Genomic DNA, 15,980 nt, shown 5'->3' with positions numbered 1-15,980 from the left:
CAGCAAATGGGCATATGCCGACATCACATTTGAGTATACTTCCATTACAATGTACCGAAAAACAAGTCCGTTATGCACACTGTACAGTCGATGTTATGTGCTTGGTGCTAGCAGAGGAATGAGGTTTGTCGCATGTCAACACAAGCAGTGAAGTGAGCCACGTATCAAAATTACCTGCATTCCACCGGAATAAGAACACCGTCGGTGAACCTAAGAATTACACCTCATTGAGTATTCTAACCAAAGGTAAGCAAAAGGGTAAATTAAAAATTTCGTGTAACACAACCTTTCATTTAATAGTGCTACGTTCTGTTTCTGTGTGCTTTCCATGAGCAAAGTGATTGTCAAGAGAAGCTGAAAATGAGCTCTAACTTGCAAATGAAGCTTTTCCAGACCCACGTCTATATAATACATTTTAAACTTCTATGTGTGAGGAATGTTGCCTGGACGTTTGCCACACTTTTTTGTTAGATCCTGTTTTTTGGTTCCTGTACGACGCTAGCTGTCGAACAGTGTTGCGGAATGAAAGGCGCACTTCACCGCTAGATGAGTGTTTGTGGCAGCTCACAAATGCACTCAACAGCCACTATCTTTAGCTTCAGAAGATACGTTATCAGCCTCTTTCATGTGGTTTACCCCGTAACACAATTGCGACATTGTTTCTCACGCTTCGGGCAAAGGATGAGTAGGCCGCAATGGACAATTGATGTGGGCCTGCGTGCTGATAAACGGGGGAAAAGTTGAAGCTGGCGCTACGCAGAGCTCGCCGACCAGCTGCGCACTCGTGTCTGCTTGATGGAGTGCCTAAATCGCCGCCTCCACTCAAACGACTAATGTAAGGTGGCCAGCAGTCGGGAGTGGCGCTTTTGCGTGTGTCCGTTGTGCTTCTTTGTTCAGTCCAGCGCCCCACCGCCATGCCTCTGGAGCAGTGTCTGGGTCGCAAATACAAACTCGAGAAGACCGAAAACTTCGATGAATTCCTCAAGGCTTTCGGTGAGTCTGACGTACCTCTAGCGCAGCTGTAGACACTATAACAGCGCTGAAAATCACAGCGACCACGTGATTACGTCCGCTACGGAAACACCTTTAGCATAGCAATCATTTTTTCGGAAGACCGTATCTGCAATCAAAAGTCTTGTGCAATCAAAAGTCTGGAATACAATAAGTGATGTAGATGGTTGCAATTTACACGAAAATGCTGTGAGATGATGCGGCCATTTGGATGCACTTCTGATAACTTTTCTTATGTTTTGACCACACTTTTAATTATCCAACAATCTTACGCGTTTCGACTGCACATCATTTTCAAAGGCTCACTCCATTCGTACAAGCGTGGAAAAACGGCGTTGCGAAAATAGTGTTTCTTGCCCGCCAAGCTCGTTGTAGGGCAATGATATCTCTCGGCTGTTATAGATTGAAGACTTGTTTCCGGGACGCCGCAATTCCACGTCTGTACAAATCCAGTGGGCCTCTGAAAGTGACGTAAAGTCGAAACTTGCAAGGTTATTGGAAAAATAAAAATGTGGTCAAGACATAAGAAAACTTATCGAAGGTTATGTAGGTGGATTGAAAACACGTTTGTGAATATCTTTTCCGAAGCAAATGCCATTATCCGTGCAATGCTAAGTAATGAATGCGTTCATCACCACCTTCCTTAACGTCCGCCGACATCTTGCTTTCATTTGGGATAATTAAAAACAAATTTTCAGTAGACCGTGCCCGATAGCTCGTAAATATTTGAAAAATGTCGTGTTACCGCCTTGAGTTGCCGCTAAAATTCTTTATTTACATAATGAGTTTCGGTCAACTGACCATCATCAGTTCTCACATAAAACTATTCACAGCATCATTTGCGAGGAAATGTATAGTAAAATAATTAACCGCAGACGATAAGAGCATGAATTAGACACTGTTATCTTATTGTAACATAAATTACATCATCAGTCTATAAAACTTTGCTAGGCAGTACATTCATTCATGTTACAAGTGCAATCGGCGTCAACGCTGTAAACAGATTCATACCACATCAAATGATGATTGTTACAGCGTTAATGGCGACTGCAGTTATAACATGGAAGAGTGCGCAGTTTTTATAGACGACGATATAATTTGTATTACAATACGACAATAGTGTCTAATTCATGGTTTATCATCTGACGTTATTAATTTTATATTTCAGCGAACATGATGCAGTGAATATTTTTATCTGGCCGTCACTCTGCCCAAACTGATTGTGTAAATAAAGAATTTTGTCAGCAGCTCAAGGCGGCAACATGATTATTTCGAAGAATAAAAATAAACTTGAATCGGGAGTCTCTTGTGCATACATAGACGTGACATCTATTGCTTTTATTAGTACTGCCCTTTCTCAATCCTGTTTCAGATTCCAATACAGCTCAGGTATAAAAGGGTCTTTAGTTTTATCTCCCAGAATCTCTCCAGCAGTATGTCTAGTTACGTTACTGCTAAAACGGAAAAGGTGTTGACTTTTAACATTTTCTTGCTGAAACACCTTTAAAATATTAGACTGAAAATACATGAGTCTCACAAGATACTCAAGTTTTGACACGGTGGCCCACGGGAACCAAAACACTGCCGACATCCGCTGCACATGAATGACGTTACGAGAGAAACAATTGTGATAGTGTCAGATATTGTCTGTATCTTTTGATTAGCTGTTCAGCTAATCCGAAACAGCCTCTGGATGATGCTCTGCGCTATTCAATCAAAGCCCTAAGGTCTCTATCGGAATTCAGCCGGATCTTATCAGGGAGGTAGCGACATCAGTAAGGTGCAGTAGGTGTCACACGATTATTTCAGACGTAAAACTTCTAATATGAAGGAATTGTCTTCCCTGAAGCATTTAGTACTGGTCTGTAATCTAGCCACCTTGAAGTGATTTTGTTCCATATTTGTGTGTGTGTGTATTGGATGAACTACTTTTCTGAGTGTAAGAGAAGGAGTATGAGAATAGCGAAATGACGAAGACGTGCCATAAACAAAATTATGTTTCTGGAAACCGACTGTCAACCTGTTTAACAGAAATTCATTTTTGGGACATTAACACATTATTCTGCGTATACCATTTTAAAAGCAGTTGTACACTTGCCATAGTGTGTCCTCGTTGATGATAAATGCTAAATTAAAATAATTATTTGTGCCACTTTTTATTTTATCCCATGATGCCTTTCGAGGGCTTTAAGTCTCGTCTTCTGGTGGCTAGTGGATTACATTACATTTTTCTTTGCTAGATGGAGTAAATTGCCTGTTTTGAGTTTCATTGCGCTACAAATAAGGTGTAATCAGCAGTTGTTAACGTAATAAAACACTAGGATTACAAATTTTAAACAATAATGAAACTACTTATAACATCTTCTAGCAGAAATAACACTGAGGTTCGTCATAAATATACATTTTGATCTTTAGATGTCACATAACCACGAACCAATAACATAATCAGCTCGGAGATTGTACAGACATTGAGATACGCTACCTTGTAAGTCAAATAGAATTCATTTCTTCCTTGCATCGCGAATCAAAAACCCAGATAACAAATATATTTACAAACTATTTTCTTACGAATATTATTATTGGAAATAATAAAAATACGAAAAATGAAAAACTTACAAGCCTAATTTCATCTTATTTATTTGTTATCTTTAACTTTGGCAATTTGGGAATTGTTTCATGGGTTAGGTCACTCAGAATCAGATAGTAGCATTTACGACACAGAACATGTTTTTGACAACACAGTTAACAACCCAATAATACTTCACACAATAAACTATGGCCACAGACTGAACCACTACTAAGAACTTGAGATATTTAATCATAACAGAAGACATGAACAATACACACACACACAATTACAAAGCTGAGACAGCGGCAATGAACTTTGTTAGGCGCTTCTTAAAAAAGCTAGGCGGTACACCGTAACTTCTGCATCTATCTGTTTTTGAGTAACCTAAATCACAAAACAATTTCCAAATCATTAAACTGAAGCGTGGCAGATAAATATGTTGAAATTAAGTTTATAACTGTTTTATTTTTCATATTTTTGTTTTTTTTCCAATAATAATATTCGTAAACAAAATGATTGTAAAGATCTGAACAATTATATATTTGCTCTCTGTATCTTTGATTAACAGTGGAAGCTAGTGATGAATGCTCTTTCACTTAAAAGGCACTCCATCTCCTCATCTGCAGAATCTCGGAACTTTTTGTGTTATTGGTTCGTGTTTCTGTGATATCTAAAGATGAACATGTATATTTATGATGACCCTAAGGTTTCTTTCTACTGGAACATTTTGTAAGTGGATTTATTATTGTTTAACATTTGTGGGATCAGTGTTGTATCACTTTAACAACTACTAATTATACTTTATCTGTGCCGAAATAAAACTCAAAATAGACACCTGGCTGCAACCGCAAACAAAAATGTAATGTAATCCACTGAGGCACACGAAGATCAGAGTGTAAGCCCGCGAAAAGTGTGTTGTAAACCGTCGCGTGTTCCTAACGATGGCCCAGCAGGGACGACATAAAGCTGTTTTGATCATTTACGGTAAATTAAAACTACGTGTAGATGTTTCGCTAAGCTTCGATCCCAGAGTCTTGCGTTTCGTAGGTAAGGCTCCTTCCTGACTATTTTTCGACCGTGGCTGTCTCAAGAAATATGTAAAGGTTTTTCAAATTACCACTACCAGTCACAAACTTTGTCAAACATTGTATTACTTATTTATTTAGCGTCATGTTTCGAGGGTTAAACCTCATCTTCAGGCTAAATGGCATTACAAAAACAAATTTACAATAAGGTCATACTGATGTTACATAGTCTTTTCGTAAATGCTGTGGTCACCCTGTGGAAGAAGAGAAACTCAGTAAGAGGCGATGTCACTTTGGAAGCTGGACTGATGTTTGAACGAGAATGTTTTGTAATGGTCACTCACTTTGTACTTTTGACGTGGCAGTCGCGTTGTGATGCGTTTCGGCGTCTCCATGTCCGTGGTTCTCTTGGTCACTGTTCACAAATTGTCACTAACATAGCAGTAACTTGATAATGTCTATCACGAACATGAAATAGACACTCTATCACAACGCACAACTAAAAATAACAACAAACAATGTGACACAGCTTCCACACACAACTTCCAAAAATCCAAGTACATATCATTACCATGTTTAGGTGTCATATCAGACAAAATAGCCAAACTGTTTAAAAAAACAGACATCAGGATCACCTTTGTCACCAACAACAACTTAAAAGAGAAACTGATACATGACATCTCACATCCCGCAGAGAAACTTAACAAAGCAGGAATTTATAAAATTGCAATCAGTCATTGCAACAAATATTACATTGGCCAAACGGGAAAAAATTTTAAAACCCGCTTTAAAGAATACATTGACTGTTTCAGACTTTTCAAACCGAATAAATCAGCTATAGTGAAACATATAAACGAAACAGGACACAGTGTTAAAATGGACAACGATCTCTAACTACTACATAATTTAGAAAAGAGCTGGGAAATGGACATCTTGCACAAAATGGAAATATTCATTCATGGCCACATGGAGGATAACGAGATCCGGAATGAGACGACAAATTTCAAAAATTCACATTATTTTTCCAATTTCACTACAGTACTCCTAGAACATGACAGTCGTTTGACTCTAGCCCCAGCAATAAATTAGAAACATGTAAAATAAAAAGTTTATATCATGATGTGTACATCAATATTGTAACAGGTGCTCAACTTGTAATGTATTTCGCCAGCCTACTTCTGTAATACGATAACAAGACGTACAGAAGACATGTATACATGTGACACCACATACATCGACAAATCGATAGTCAAAACGGATCCAGCTGTATTTCGACAGCCATCTTGTCCACTGCACTACAGAAATGTTTGTGATCGTGTTTCCAAGTTACTGCCATGTTAGTAACAATTTGTGAACAGTGATCAAGAGAGCAACGGAAATGGAAATGCCGCAACGCATCACAAGAAAGCTGCCACGCCAGAAGAGCAAAGTGAGTGAACATTACAAAACATTTTCGTGCAAACATCAGTCCAGCTTCCAAAGTGACATCGCCTCTTACTAAGTTTCTCTTCTTCCACAGGATGATCACAGCATTTACGAAAAGACTATGTAACATCAGTATGGCCTTATTGTAAAGGTGTTTTTGTAATGGCATTTAGCCTGAAGATGAGGTTTAAACCTCGAAACATGTCGCTACGGTAGGTCGAGTCTTTCACTTGGTCTTTGGGGAACAACTGAAACAGCCTTGGAGGAGAAAAGGCAGATTTGTTCGACTCTCAGTTACACATCTACGTTAACTTAATCAACAATCGCTATTATCCATTAATTTATGTTTTGTTAATACAGGTAACCACCATAAAGTCCGGGCACTCATATCGGTATCTGCTATGATTTGTTATTAGGTACTGCTATTGAGAACGCCATGGAAATTGAATTTTCTCATTGGCGACGCTATCGTTCATTCTCTTACCTTATTTCAATATTGTCATTCAATAACATGTCCAATTGCAACATTTTTCAACATTTTTACGGTGTCTTCCTAAGTTTTTGCCGCGCTTTTTCTTCCATTTCCCCTCATTGCCTGTAGTATAACACAATTTGAGCCTTCCTGTTAAAATAAGTCTATCTTTTCTTAACCTGCGAAATATAAAATGAAATTAGTGAAACTAAACTAGAGAAGTGAATCCATGTTATGCAAACCAGGAGCTTTCCAGTAGGAAGTTACTACCTTTAACGGTTATCGTATTCTTATGGCACCCCATCATTCCAATAAGTTTCGAGACTGGATTAATAAAAAATAGATAAAGGTTAAGATGGTGGTTTTAATGTCTCAGCTGTTCTATATAGTCTCCCCTCACATGCGTACAATGCACAGGAAGTTCATACCACCATGTCACAAAGTCAGAAAAGTCCTTCTTTGGGATGTTTTTCAATTCACGCATGACATTCGTACCTTCTTCGGTGTTGGGAAACTGTACTGATCCATTTGGCACTTCGTAGTTTTGTGAAGTTCGTATTGATAATACCAAGTGCCGTCAAGTAAAATAATTTTTGCAGAGAAGACTTGTTTCCGTTTGCCATTCAATCAAGTCAGTGTAGGTATCCATGCGTCGTTGTTTTTGTTTAAGAGTGAAGGCGTGCAGGAGAAACTTGGCACACACTTTTCTTTTCATCAAAAAATTCTGAAGGAACACTTGATTTAACCATGTTCAATTCGTTGCTCCATTGTGAATTGAGAAAGAACGTCTTTGACGCCCTATGGCCACACATCCACTACTTAACGCTGCCTGTTCACAACTGACTGGTCGAATCTCACCTGTTTACATTTGTTAGTTCAAACTGCCACCTACGGTACTGCGCTGATGTCCCCTATACTGCAGGAACTTTTTGGACAGATGGCATATAAATGGGCATACCTTCTTTGGGTTCACGATATATAATATCTGTTGTTAATTATCTTATTGGTGATAGATTTTCTTCAAGCTTTCCCACTAACAAGGTTACTTTCCAGTGTGGCCCTCTTAGATTTTCTTTATACTTATAGGATTTTAAGGCGAAGCCACAAAAAATCGTTAACTGGTTCCAATATTGCTAATAGTAACTTGTTTTATCTTTATTTAAATTCCATATTTATTACATATATAAATATTCATTAACAAATATAGAAGCATAATTTTCAATAAGAAGAACACTCTTTTATTTTTAATTATTAATTACGCGAAAATGCCAGTAGTCACAATAAACCAAAAATTAAGATAAAATGTGTGACATCATATAGAAAATTTTTTTTTTTTTGTAACTACAGAATGAGCAGTATTAATGACGTACTTTACATTCTTTCATTTAACGACAAGGCATTCCACGTGCCTCTATCATATTTTAATTTGTTTTTGTATGACCAGTAATCCAAAATAAAAGAGCTGTTGCTTTTCAGTATTTGTTAATTAACGTGTCTGTTTTTTAATAATGATATCATTTAAGTAAAATTCAATCCAAATTTAAGTAAAAGCTACTAACGTAAATCGAACTAACAGCTATATTTATCTCCATGAAGCTGAGCTACAGCCCTATCCGTTTCAGTTATCATTAGGAAAAGGCCAGGATAGTTCCTTCCAGAAGGTCACAGTGTGTTCTTTCCCTCGTCCTTATCAAATCTAAATTAGTACCATGTTCCTAATGAATTTTGTGTCAACAGGGCACTCAACTCCAGTCTTTTTCTTTTGACATGCACCTTCTACATGCGTATCAAGGGTTGTACTGAATGAATAAATATATATTTAAGGAATGACAGGATAGGAGCCACCAGAAGCTGTGGCAAAGTGTGTTTCTTCATGGACAAACACCCTCAGTCAAACCAACATCTTCAACTCATTACATACTAATGAAAATGTGTAAGAAATGTTACAGGTCAAAATATCGTCAGATATGTAATTATTATACACAATTATTATCAGGTGCAGTATCTATATGAAATATTTAGAACTATTTTATACAGAAAGACATTAAAATGTATTGTGTACAAATGTATACACATTGTATTCATGTAACAAGAATACCTGTCATTTATTGTTGCACCCTTTCTCTTCATACACTTTTCCGCAAGTCACTAGGTACACAACTCGACAGTCTGTTGCAGTGTGTAGCATACTGCCTGAGAAAGTCACATCATATACTGACAACGTAATTAGCTAACACTTGTTTTCAAGTCATCAATGATTTTGATCACTGGGTAGGATGTGCGAAGGTGTTTAGATAGTCGATAGTAACACCATCAGAGATATATAGCTTACAATATATATTTCCTTGGTTGTGGACAATGAACGAAATTTGGAAAACAGAGGAAGTCACATGGAGGGTCAATCATTAAAATGTACATACCAAGTATAGATTTGACTAGTATAGCCATCTGGTGCCAAATAGTACACCAAAGCATACACACATTATATGATTGGACACAATGAATGTAAATTTTGTCTATAAAATATGCGGTATTACAAGATACAACTTTGTTAATTTTACATTATTATAAAAATAGCCAAAACTTACATCAATCTGTGAAGCAAACATTCTATAAACAGATGATTTGTTACAAACGTATCACATATTGACAGCTTTGTTAAAATCATTTTGATATTTTACTCTTTCGTAAAAAAAGAGAAAAAGTAATGTATAAAACAATATGTTCTTAATGAGGCTACAATGTAAATCATACTTGTTTTACCAGAGACATGTTTAATAGTGCAATGCACTTAGTAATTGACGGAAAAATGGGTAAGGTAATGCATATATGTATAAGAAACTGGCACTCACGTTAGATGTTTACGTATCTGCACTGTGTAGACACATGTATACTATGAAATTTAATGTCTTTATGAATAATATATTTTTATTATTTCATTTATTTGCTGCAGCTAACAGTAATTATGTATTTGATGCTCTAACTATTTTGGCTTATAATATTTCTAATAACCTTTTATTAATATATAGGTGGCTTGAAGAAGGTGGCCTGACTGAAACTGGTTGTTCTTGAAAAGTACACATCACAGAATATTTTTGTGCTTTCCCTGATGCCTATCTTTAAATAAAAAACCTTTGTGTAGCGCTGTTTATAGGAAATATTTTGGAGAAATGTGTTGCTACAGGTGCGAGTTACCTAGTCCGGAAGATGGTACAGGTGGCGACCCCAGTGGTGGAGTTGTCACGGGATGGCGAAACGTACACATTCACTTCTGTGTCTCCCTTCAAGACGAGTGTCCTCAAGTTCAAGTTGGGTGAGGAGTTTTCAGAGGAGCGCCACGACGGCGTCCAGGTGAAGTCAGTCATCCAACTGCAGGACGACAGCACACTGTTCCACCTGCAGCGCGGTGACCGGGACACCACCATCACCAGGCGCTTCACTCCAGAGCGAGTCACCATAGTGAGTACATTCCATACGACGCCATATTATACTGATAGTAAGAAGCCGGAAGTTTAATGTAATCTGGACAGACAATCACGGAGAATACTTTGTGGTAGGCTGTTGCAGCTCGAGCACCCGTCCGCAGACTGATGGGCACTTGCAGGCTGCAGTGGGCAGGGGTAGGCAAACGGCTGAGAAGCGGGCAGTTGGGAGGCCAAGTTGTAACGTATGTGACCGCGACCTGTCTGCTCTGACTCACGGCCGGCTGGGTTGGCCAAGCTGTTCGTGCATGCATGTGGAATGGGGCTGTGCCTGCCCGCGAGTGTGCTGAAGGGCGCAGCACCTATGCCCCGTGGGACAGTGTTGAAACAGCCTACTTTTTTACAGTCCCCAGTAAGCACACGCTCCAGCCATTGCCTACCTTAATAACTGAACAGTGACACATGGTGCACTGATTCTGCTCCTGACCCTCGTTCCAGTGGGAAGAAACTGTTATGGTGTAATTGGATTTTTAAGTTTTGTGTGTCGATGGTGGAGTTGGCCACAGTTTATGGTTCAAGACTGGTTATCGAATATGGATCACTGCTGGAAGTGCCGATATACATTTAATGTATGTTGCTGGTAGATGTACTACCTAGAAAGAAAACTGAAAGTATGTACGACGGTTTCGCTCCAGGCCTCGTTCTAATGGGAAGAAACTGTTATGGTGTCATTGGATTTTTAAGTTTTGGATCGTCGCTATACGATGTGTGGCTACATAATAACGGGACTACTGCTGTAACACATTTTATTTCAAAAACATACATATTTAGTTATTCTAACCCTCAATATACTCCCATCCTCTACCCCTAAAACTTTCCAACCGGATTTTCCATTGATGGAAACAGTGCTGGAAGCTTTCCTCTGCATGCTTCCTGATTACACGTCCCGCTTTTTCTTTCACTGCTTCTACAGACTGAAATCTTGTTCCTTTTAATGCCAATTTGGCCAATGGGAATAGGCTAAAGTCATATGGTGCTAGGCAAGATGAATAAAGTTGCTGGTCTAAGACTGTGATACCGTACTTCGCTACAAACCTCTAACCAGACAACACGGTATGAACTAGTGCGTTGTCCCTCTACACAACCCATGAGTCGCTCTTCCACAGTTCAGGTCCTTTTTTTATTTTCTCACGGAGTTGAGCAAGATCGTCAAGGCAGTAATTTTGAAAAAATATTTTGACCATAATGAGTCCTGTGAAGACACACAGTTCCATCAATATCGAAAAAAGAAAACAGTCATCATCGCTTTGAATTTTGAGTTGCTCAATCACGTTTTTTCGCTCTAGGTGAAGACAGGCCCTTCCAATGCATGGACTAGAGCTTAGTTTCTAGATCATAAGATCTGTCACAAGTTTTCAATGCTATCAAAAGTGTGAGTAAAAACATTTTCATTTACACGAACTTCTTTTTGTTCGATCGTGAGAATTTTTGGCACCACTTTTACACACACTTCTCTCATATTAAATTTCTAATATATATGAGACTGGTTCTGATATATCTTTCTACCACAGCTGCGCAAGGACGATCTGTGAGTGTTTTAGGGATTTGGTGTTGACCCTACGGCCTGCAAGGTAGGAAGATACCATCTCACCCATGCAGAGTTCAGACGGGTACAGCAGTACAGACAGCGGTGTAATCAGACAATGATCTCAAAGTCGGTTCAACTACACTCCCTGTAAAGGAAACGTGTGTGGGTTCAGGCGTAACTATATGTCACCAAAAATGAAAATCATTGTTAAGGTTCTTTTTCTTCTAAGTAAGACTTCATGTCATAGCAGTGTTAGCAAAATTACGTACTGGATAGTAAAATGTTGATACTAGGTGTTCACAACTGTGAAGCGAAATTTCTAACTGTTATAAGGTTCTTTAGTGGTAAGATGGTTGATGACTCCATCTCGGGGTCGATAAAAATACAACTAAATTAAATACAATTGGGGCCAGAGATATCAATACGCTAAAATGCACAATGAAAATAACCAAAACAGAATGAGGTGTTGGTAAAGAGCAATCAAAAAGAAGTACACAGTTAAAACACCTCAAGAAATCCATGGTATAAAGCACTCTACAGTGGCTGAGTAACCCTTTTCGTTACATCGGATATATCACGTTTCTGCTTCAATTAAGCCCGACAGTCACGAATATGTTTAACTACAGGTCATGGTTGAATCTACAAATATTATAAAATACAGAGACGATCACAGTTCTGAGTGTCAATTGAATATCAAATATCACTTGCTGCCATAGAGTGAGCACGTCTGTTCTCTCGACTGTTAAACACCTGTTGAATACATTTCTTATGTCTTCGATGAATCCAAGACTCCTAATTACCCCCTAGCCAAGGGAATTGGCATGGAACATGCTATTTGGCTGGAATACCGAGTACGTTGTTGCCCTAAAATCGCTCACAGGCGTTAACTGTCAGTGTTCGGTGCGATTTCCATACTAGGAGACTCTGCAGTTTAACTCCTTACAAGTTAAGACCAGCTTGTGAAAAAGTGTTCACATAATGACTCTCGCAACCGTCTCAGCGTAGCGCGAGTCGCCTTGCTCAAACACTCGACGATGTTCTGCAAGAGAAGAAGCGAATTACTCTGTCTGCAATTTGCCTATATCAAAGATGGTGGCCACGCGTTTTCCTTCGGGCCAGTCAGAGCGTTCATATTGTAGCGTATCACAGGCGCCGTTTTTCGGCGAGGTAGGGTTTAATTTCTGCTACATAACACTGAGATAAACAGTTTTTTCTTTCATGCGAGTTTTAACACAGGTAAAAAATGTCGTGTGACTAGGGCCTCCCGTCGGGTAGACCGTGCGCCGGATGCAAGTCTTTCGATCTGACGCCACTTCGGTAATTTGCGCGCCGGTGGGGATAAAATGATAATGAGAACAACACAACACCTAGTCCCTGAGCGGAGAGAACCTCCGACCCAGCCGGGAATCGAACCCAGGCCCTTAGGATTGATATTCTGTCGTGCTGATCACTCAGCGACCGGGGTCGGACTTAACACAGGTGACTACAGTGAGTCACCAAAGTTTTGAGTTTGGCTTCTCCGGACCTTTACCTTCCATCTCCAGCCGTGTTCCTGTAGAAAGGTTTTCCAAAGGGTCGTCGTTAAAAGAAGGGACACGGGTCAGCTGTTGCCAATGGGCTACACAGTGGCTCTGGTGTCTCATTTTGTCTGATAGGTGTCCTGCCGTGAGATTTCAGCCGCGCAGGATGGCCTTGTCATCGTAAATTTCTCCTTCCCTCAGAACTGCGTCTCGTAGCTTAGGTCTGCGAAATTACTTGCTCGCAATTATTAGTGTGAGAGACAGTGGGTTCTATTCACAAAATGGCAGCTTGTTTATTGAATCTGCGTATTATTTCGTGTGACATATCGAGTTAACCGGCGTTGTTTCAGGAATTCAATGTAGGGTGTGTTATTTGTTTGACACTTACAAATCGGTTATGCGAAGTTTACTTTACACAGTTATTTTCAATTCCTACAGCTTCAGCAATCGATCGAATACTCATCGGAGGCCAAATCGAATGAGAGTACCTAGTTTTTCAATGTTTCCATATTTTGATACTGAAGGGCGTCCCAAGCTTGAGTTATGTTCAGTGTCTTCTCAGCCATCTCGGAAACACTTTAACTACTCAAAAACTCACGTACGTGATAAACAGTCTTCGCTACAAATTTCTTTTATTGAAACACATGTTTCAGTAGCAGTTTTTCCAGGTTTCATGTGAAACTTCGCGACAATTCGTTGCTCTTTTATTACACTTATATTTTTCCAGCGAAACAAAATAACAGCTCTTATGTAAATCAAGGTCATGGCTACACCGATTTGTCTATGGCTATCAGAGGTGCCACATGTGACTGAAAAGGCTGCACTCTTCACAGATATTGGTCATTCATATTTGGCACATACGTACTTACTCTGTGACAGCATCAGTCCCATTATTTTACAGCCACCCCTCGTATACATTGGCTGAGAAAAAGAAGTGAAAAAAGCCCAGACGGGAAGGACGAAACGAAATGGCACCTCACAGATTGAGAGGTTACGTGATGTTGCTTCAGTGAATACTAAAGCGAGTCAAATACAAAACGAACTTGGCAATAGTTGCCCACTTAACAGTACGATGTTGCGCCCCCACTGGCCTGGGTGAATGCTCTGAATCGGTTGGGAAGGATGTTATAAAGCCTTTGTACGGTCTCCTGTGGCACAGTGGCCTACAGTTATTGTTACTGGTCCTTGATATGCTGGATACTGGCGCTGCGATGGAGTTGACTTCCGATCTGGTCCCACACTTGTATTATCAGTGGCTGATCTAGGGAACTTGCTGGCATCAGAAGTATATGAACATCCTGAAGGCAGTTCATAGAGCTGCGTGTCGTCTATGGATGAAGGGTGTGCTGTCAAATACTGGCACTACAGCACTGTCACATCAGGATGCAGAATGCCCGTGACATAGCACTGTGCCGTCAGGGTTCCCCCAGTGACTATCAGCTACGTCCTGATGTCATATCCAACTGCTCCCCACACGCTGACAAGTAATATTTTGTAAATATACAACTCGAAGAGCGCTTCGCGCTTCAGTCTGGAACCGCGCGACCGCTACGGTCGCAGGTTCGAATCTTGCCTCCGGTATGGAAGTGTGTGTCGTCCTTATGTTAGTTAGGTTTAAGTAGTTCTGAGTTCTAGGGGACTGATGACCTCAGAAGTTGAGTCCCATAGTGCTCAGAGCCATTTGAACCATTTTCAATTTCTCCCAGCGTATTTCTTGCTGAAACAGTCCACGATGTACTGCCGGTCCATAGTGTCCTACGGGCACAATATTTCGGTGATCAGACGTGTCGCAATCGTCAGGTGCGCTGACGGACGCCTCGCAGGGGGAGGGGATTTAAGACGGCTGCCTGCCCTCAGGAGCTCATTTCGTCAGCGCACCTGATGATGGCGACATGTCTGATCGCCGAAATATTGTGCCCGTTGAACACTATGGACCGCCAATACACCCGTGGACTGTTCGAGCAACAAAATTTCGTTTTCCACTCGACAACTCTCCCACCCAAACTGCAATCGATGTTTTTAACAATGTGCTAATTGAAAATTTAAACATGTAATACGCTAACTGAAGATGTACGAAAGCCTGAACTCCTATTGGTGTAAATCAAATTACATAAAAAGTGGTTGGTTGCTGTAATTCTTCGAACAATATAATCAACAACCACAGAGATAAACAATCAGTAAGATGAATAAAGTAATGTGCAGAAATGAAGAGACTTTCTCAGGATAGGCAAGTGTGGGGAGTTGTATGAAACCAGTCTTTCAACTGAAGACGAAACAACAACATAATGCGTTAGGTGTTTTAATTTTCACAATCATTATTATTTTTTTAAGTCGGCGAGCAAGGGCCGTTTTTTTAAAAAAAAGTATTTTAAGCATTCGTTTCATGAAAATAAATAGAAAATCATCATTTCTCAAGTAAATAATTCATATAGTTTTTATACTTTCTGATTACTCAAAAAATTAAACAAGGGGCACTGTAGCTTCTAAATATGTATATAATGACACAGTATTCTTGAAATCAGTATGACAAATATTTTCTTTTCATTTCAGACAATGCAAGTAGATGACATCATCTGCACCAAAGTCTACAAATCAGTGTAAGGGACGAGGACTCATCTCCTGAGGAGCCCCAAATTTGTACTCCTTGAATGCTGCCTTCTGCTGTTCAGAGATGAACAGAGTCTTCTAAGACACACCAGAAACTGGCTGCATGTCATCTGGCACCTAGTCGTTTTGTTATATACATATTATGTATATGTGATTTAAGTGTCATTGCTTCAAGTTTTACCCATTCGAAATGTGAAAAGATGTGAACCAAATGCTATTTCAGATTTAAAATAAACATATATTTATGTGCGTGTAATGGTATTACATTTATTTATTTTAGTGTATGGAAAGTTCTCGTTCAGAATTACGAATTATTTAGGAACAAAGGAGACAACTCACCG

General features: G+C 39.5%; 1 protein-coding gene across 1 annotated transcript; it reads left to right on the top strand.

Moving 5' to 3' along the window:
- Nucleotides 1-913: 913 nt before the first annotated feature.
- On the top strand, nt 914-15,754 carry LOC124712521 (fatty acid-binding protein-like). Its single transcript, XM_047242832.1, has 3 exons — nt 914-993; nt 9,687-9,961; nt 15,583-15,754. The coding sequence occupies exons 1-3, from the start codon at nt 915-917 to the stop codon at nt 15,631-15,633; spliced, it is 405 nt and encodes a 134-aa protein (XP_047098788.1). The 5' UTR covers nt 914; the 3' UTR covers nt 15,634-15,754.
- The last annotated feature ends 226 nt before the right edge of the window (nt 15,755-15,980 follow it).

The sequence above is a fragment of the Schistocerca piceifrons genome, chromosome 8 (genome assembly GCF_021461385.2).
Source record: "Schistocerca piceifrons isolate TAMUIC-IGC-003096 chromosome 8, iqSchPice1.1, whole genome shotgun sequence".
NCBI lineage: Eukaryota > Metazoa > Arthropoda > Insecta > Orthoptera > Acrididae > Schistocerca > Schistocerca piceifrons.
Note: the sequence above shows the minus strand (reverse complement) of the source record. Positions and strands in the feature narration are given on the sequence as shown.

Bases quoted from the DNA above. Each gene is read 5' to 3' on its own strand.
- LOC124712521 (XM_047242832.1), top strand. From the start codon at position 915: ATGCCTCTGGAGCAGTGTCTGGGTCGCAAATACAAACTCGAGAAGACC. The intron at 994-9,686 runs GTGAGTCTGACG...GTGTTGCTACAG, and splicing joins TGAATTCCTCAAGGCTTTCG to GTGCGAGTTACCTAGTCCGG. The intron at 9,962-15,582 runs GTGAGTACATTC...TTTTCATTTCAG, and splicing joins CTCCAGAGCGAGTCACCATA to ACAATGCAAGTAGATGACAT.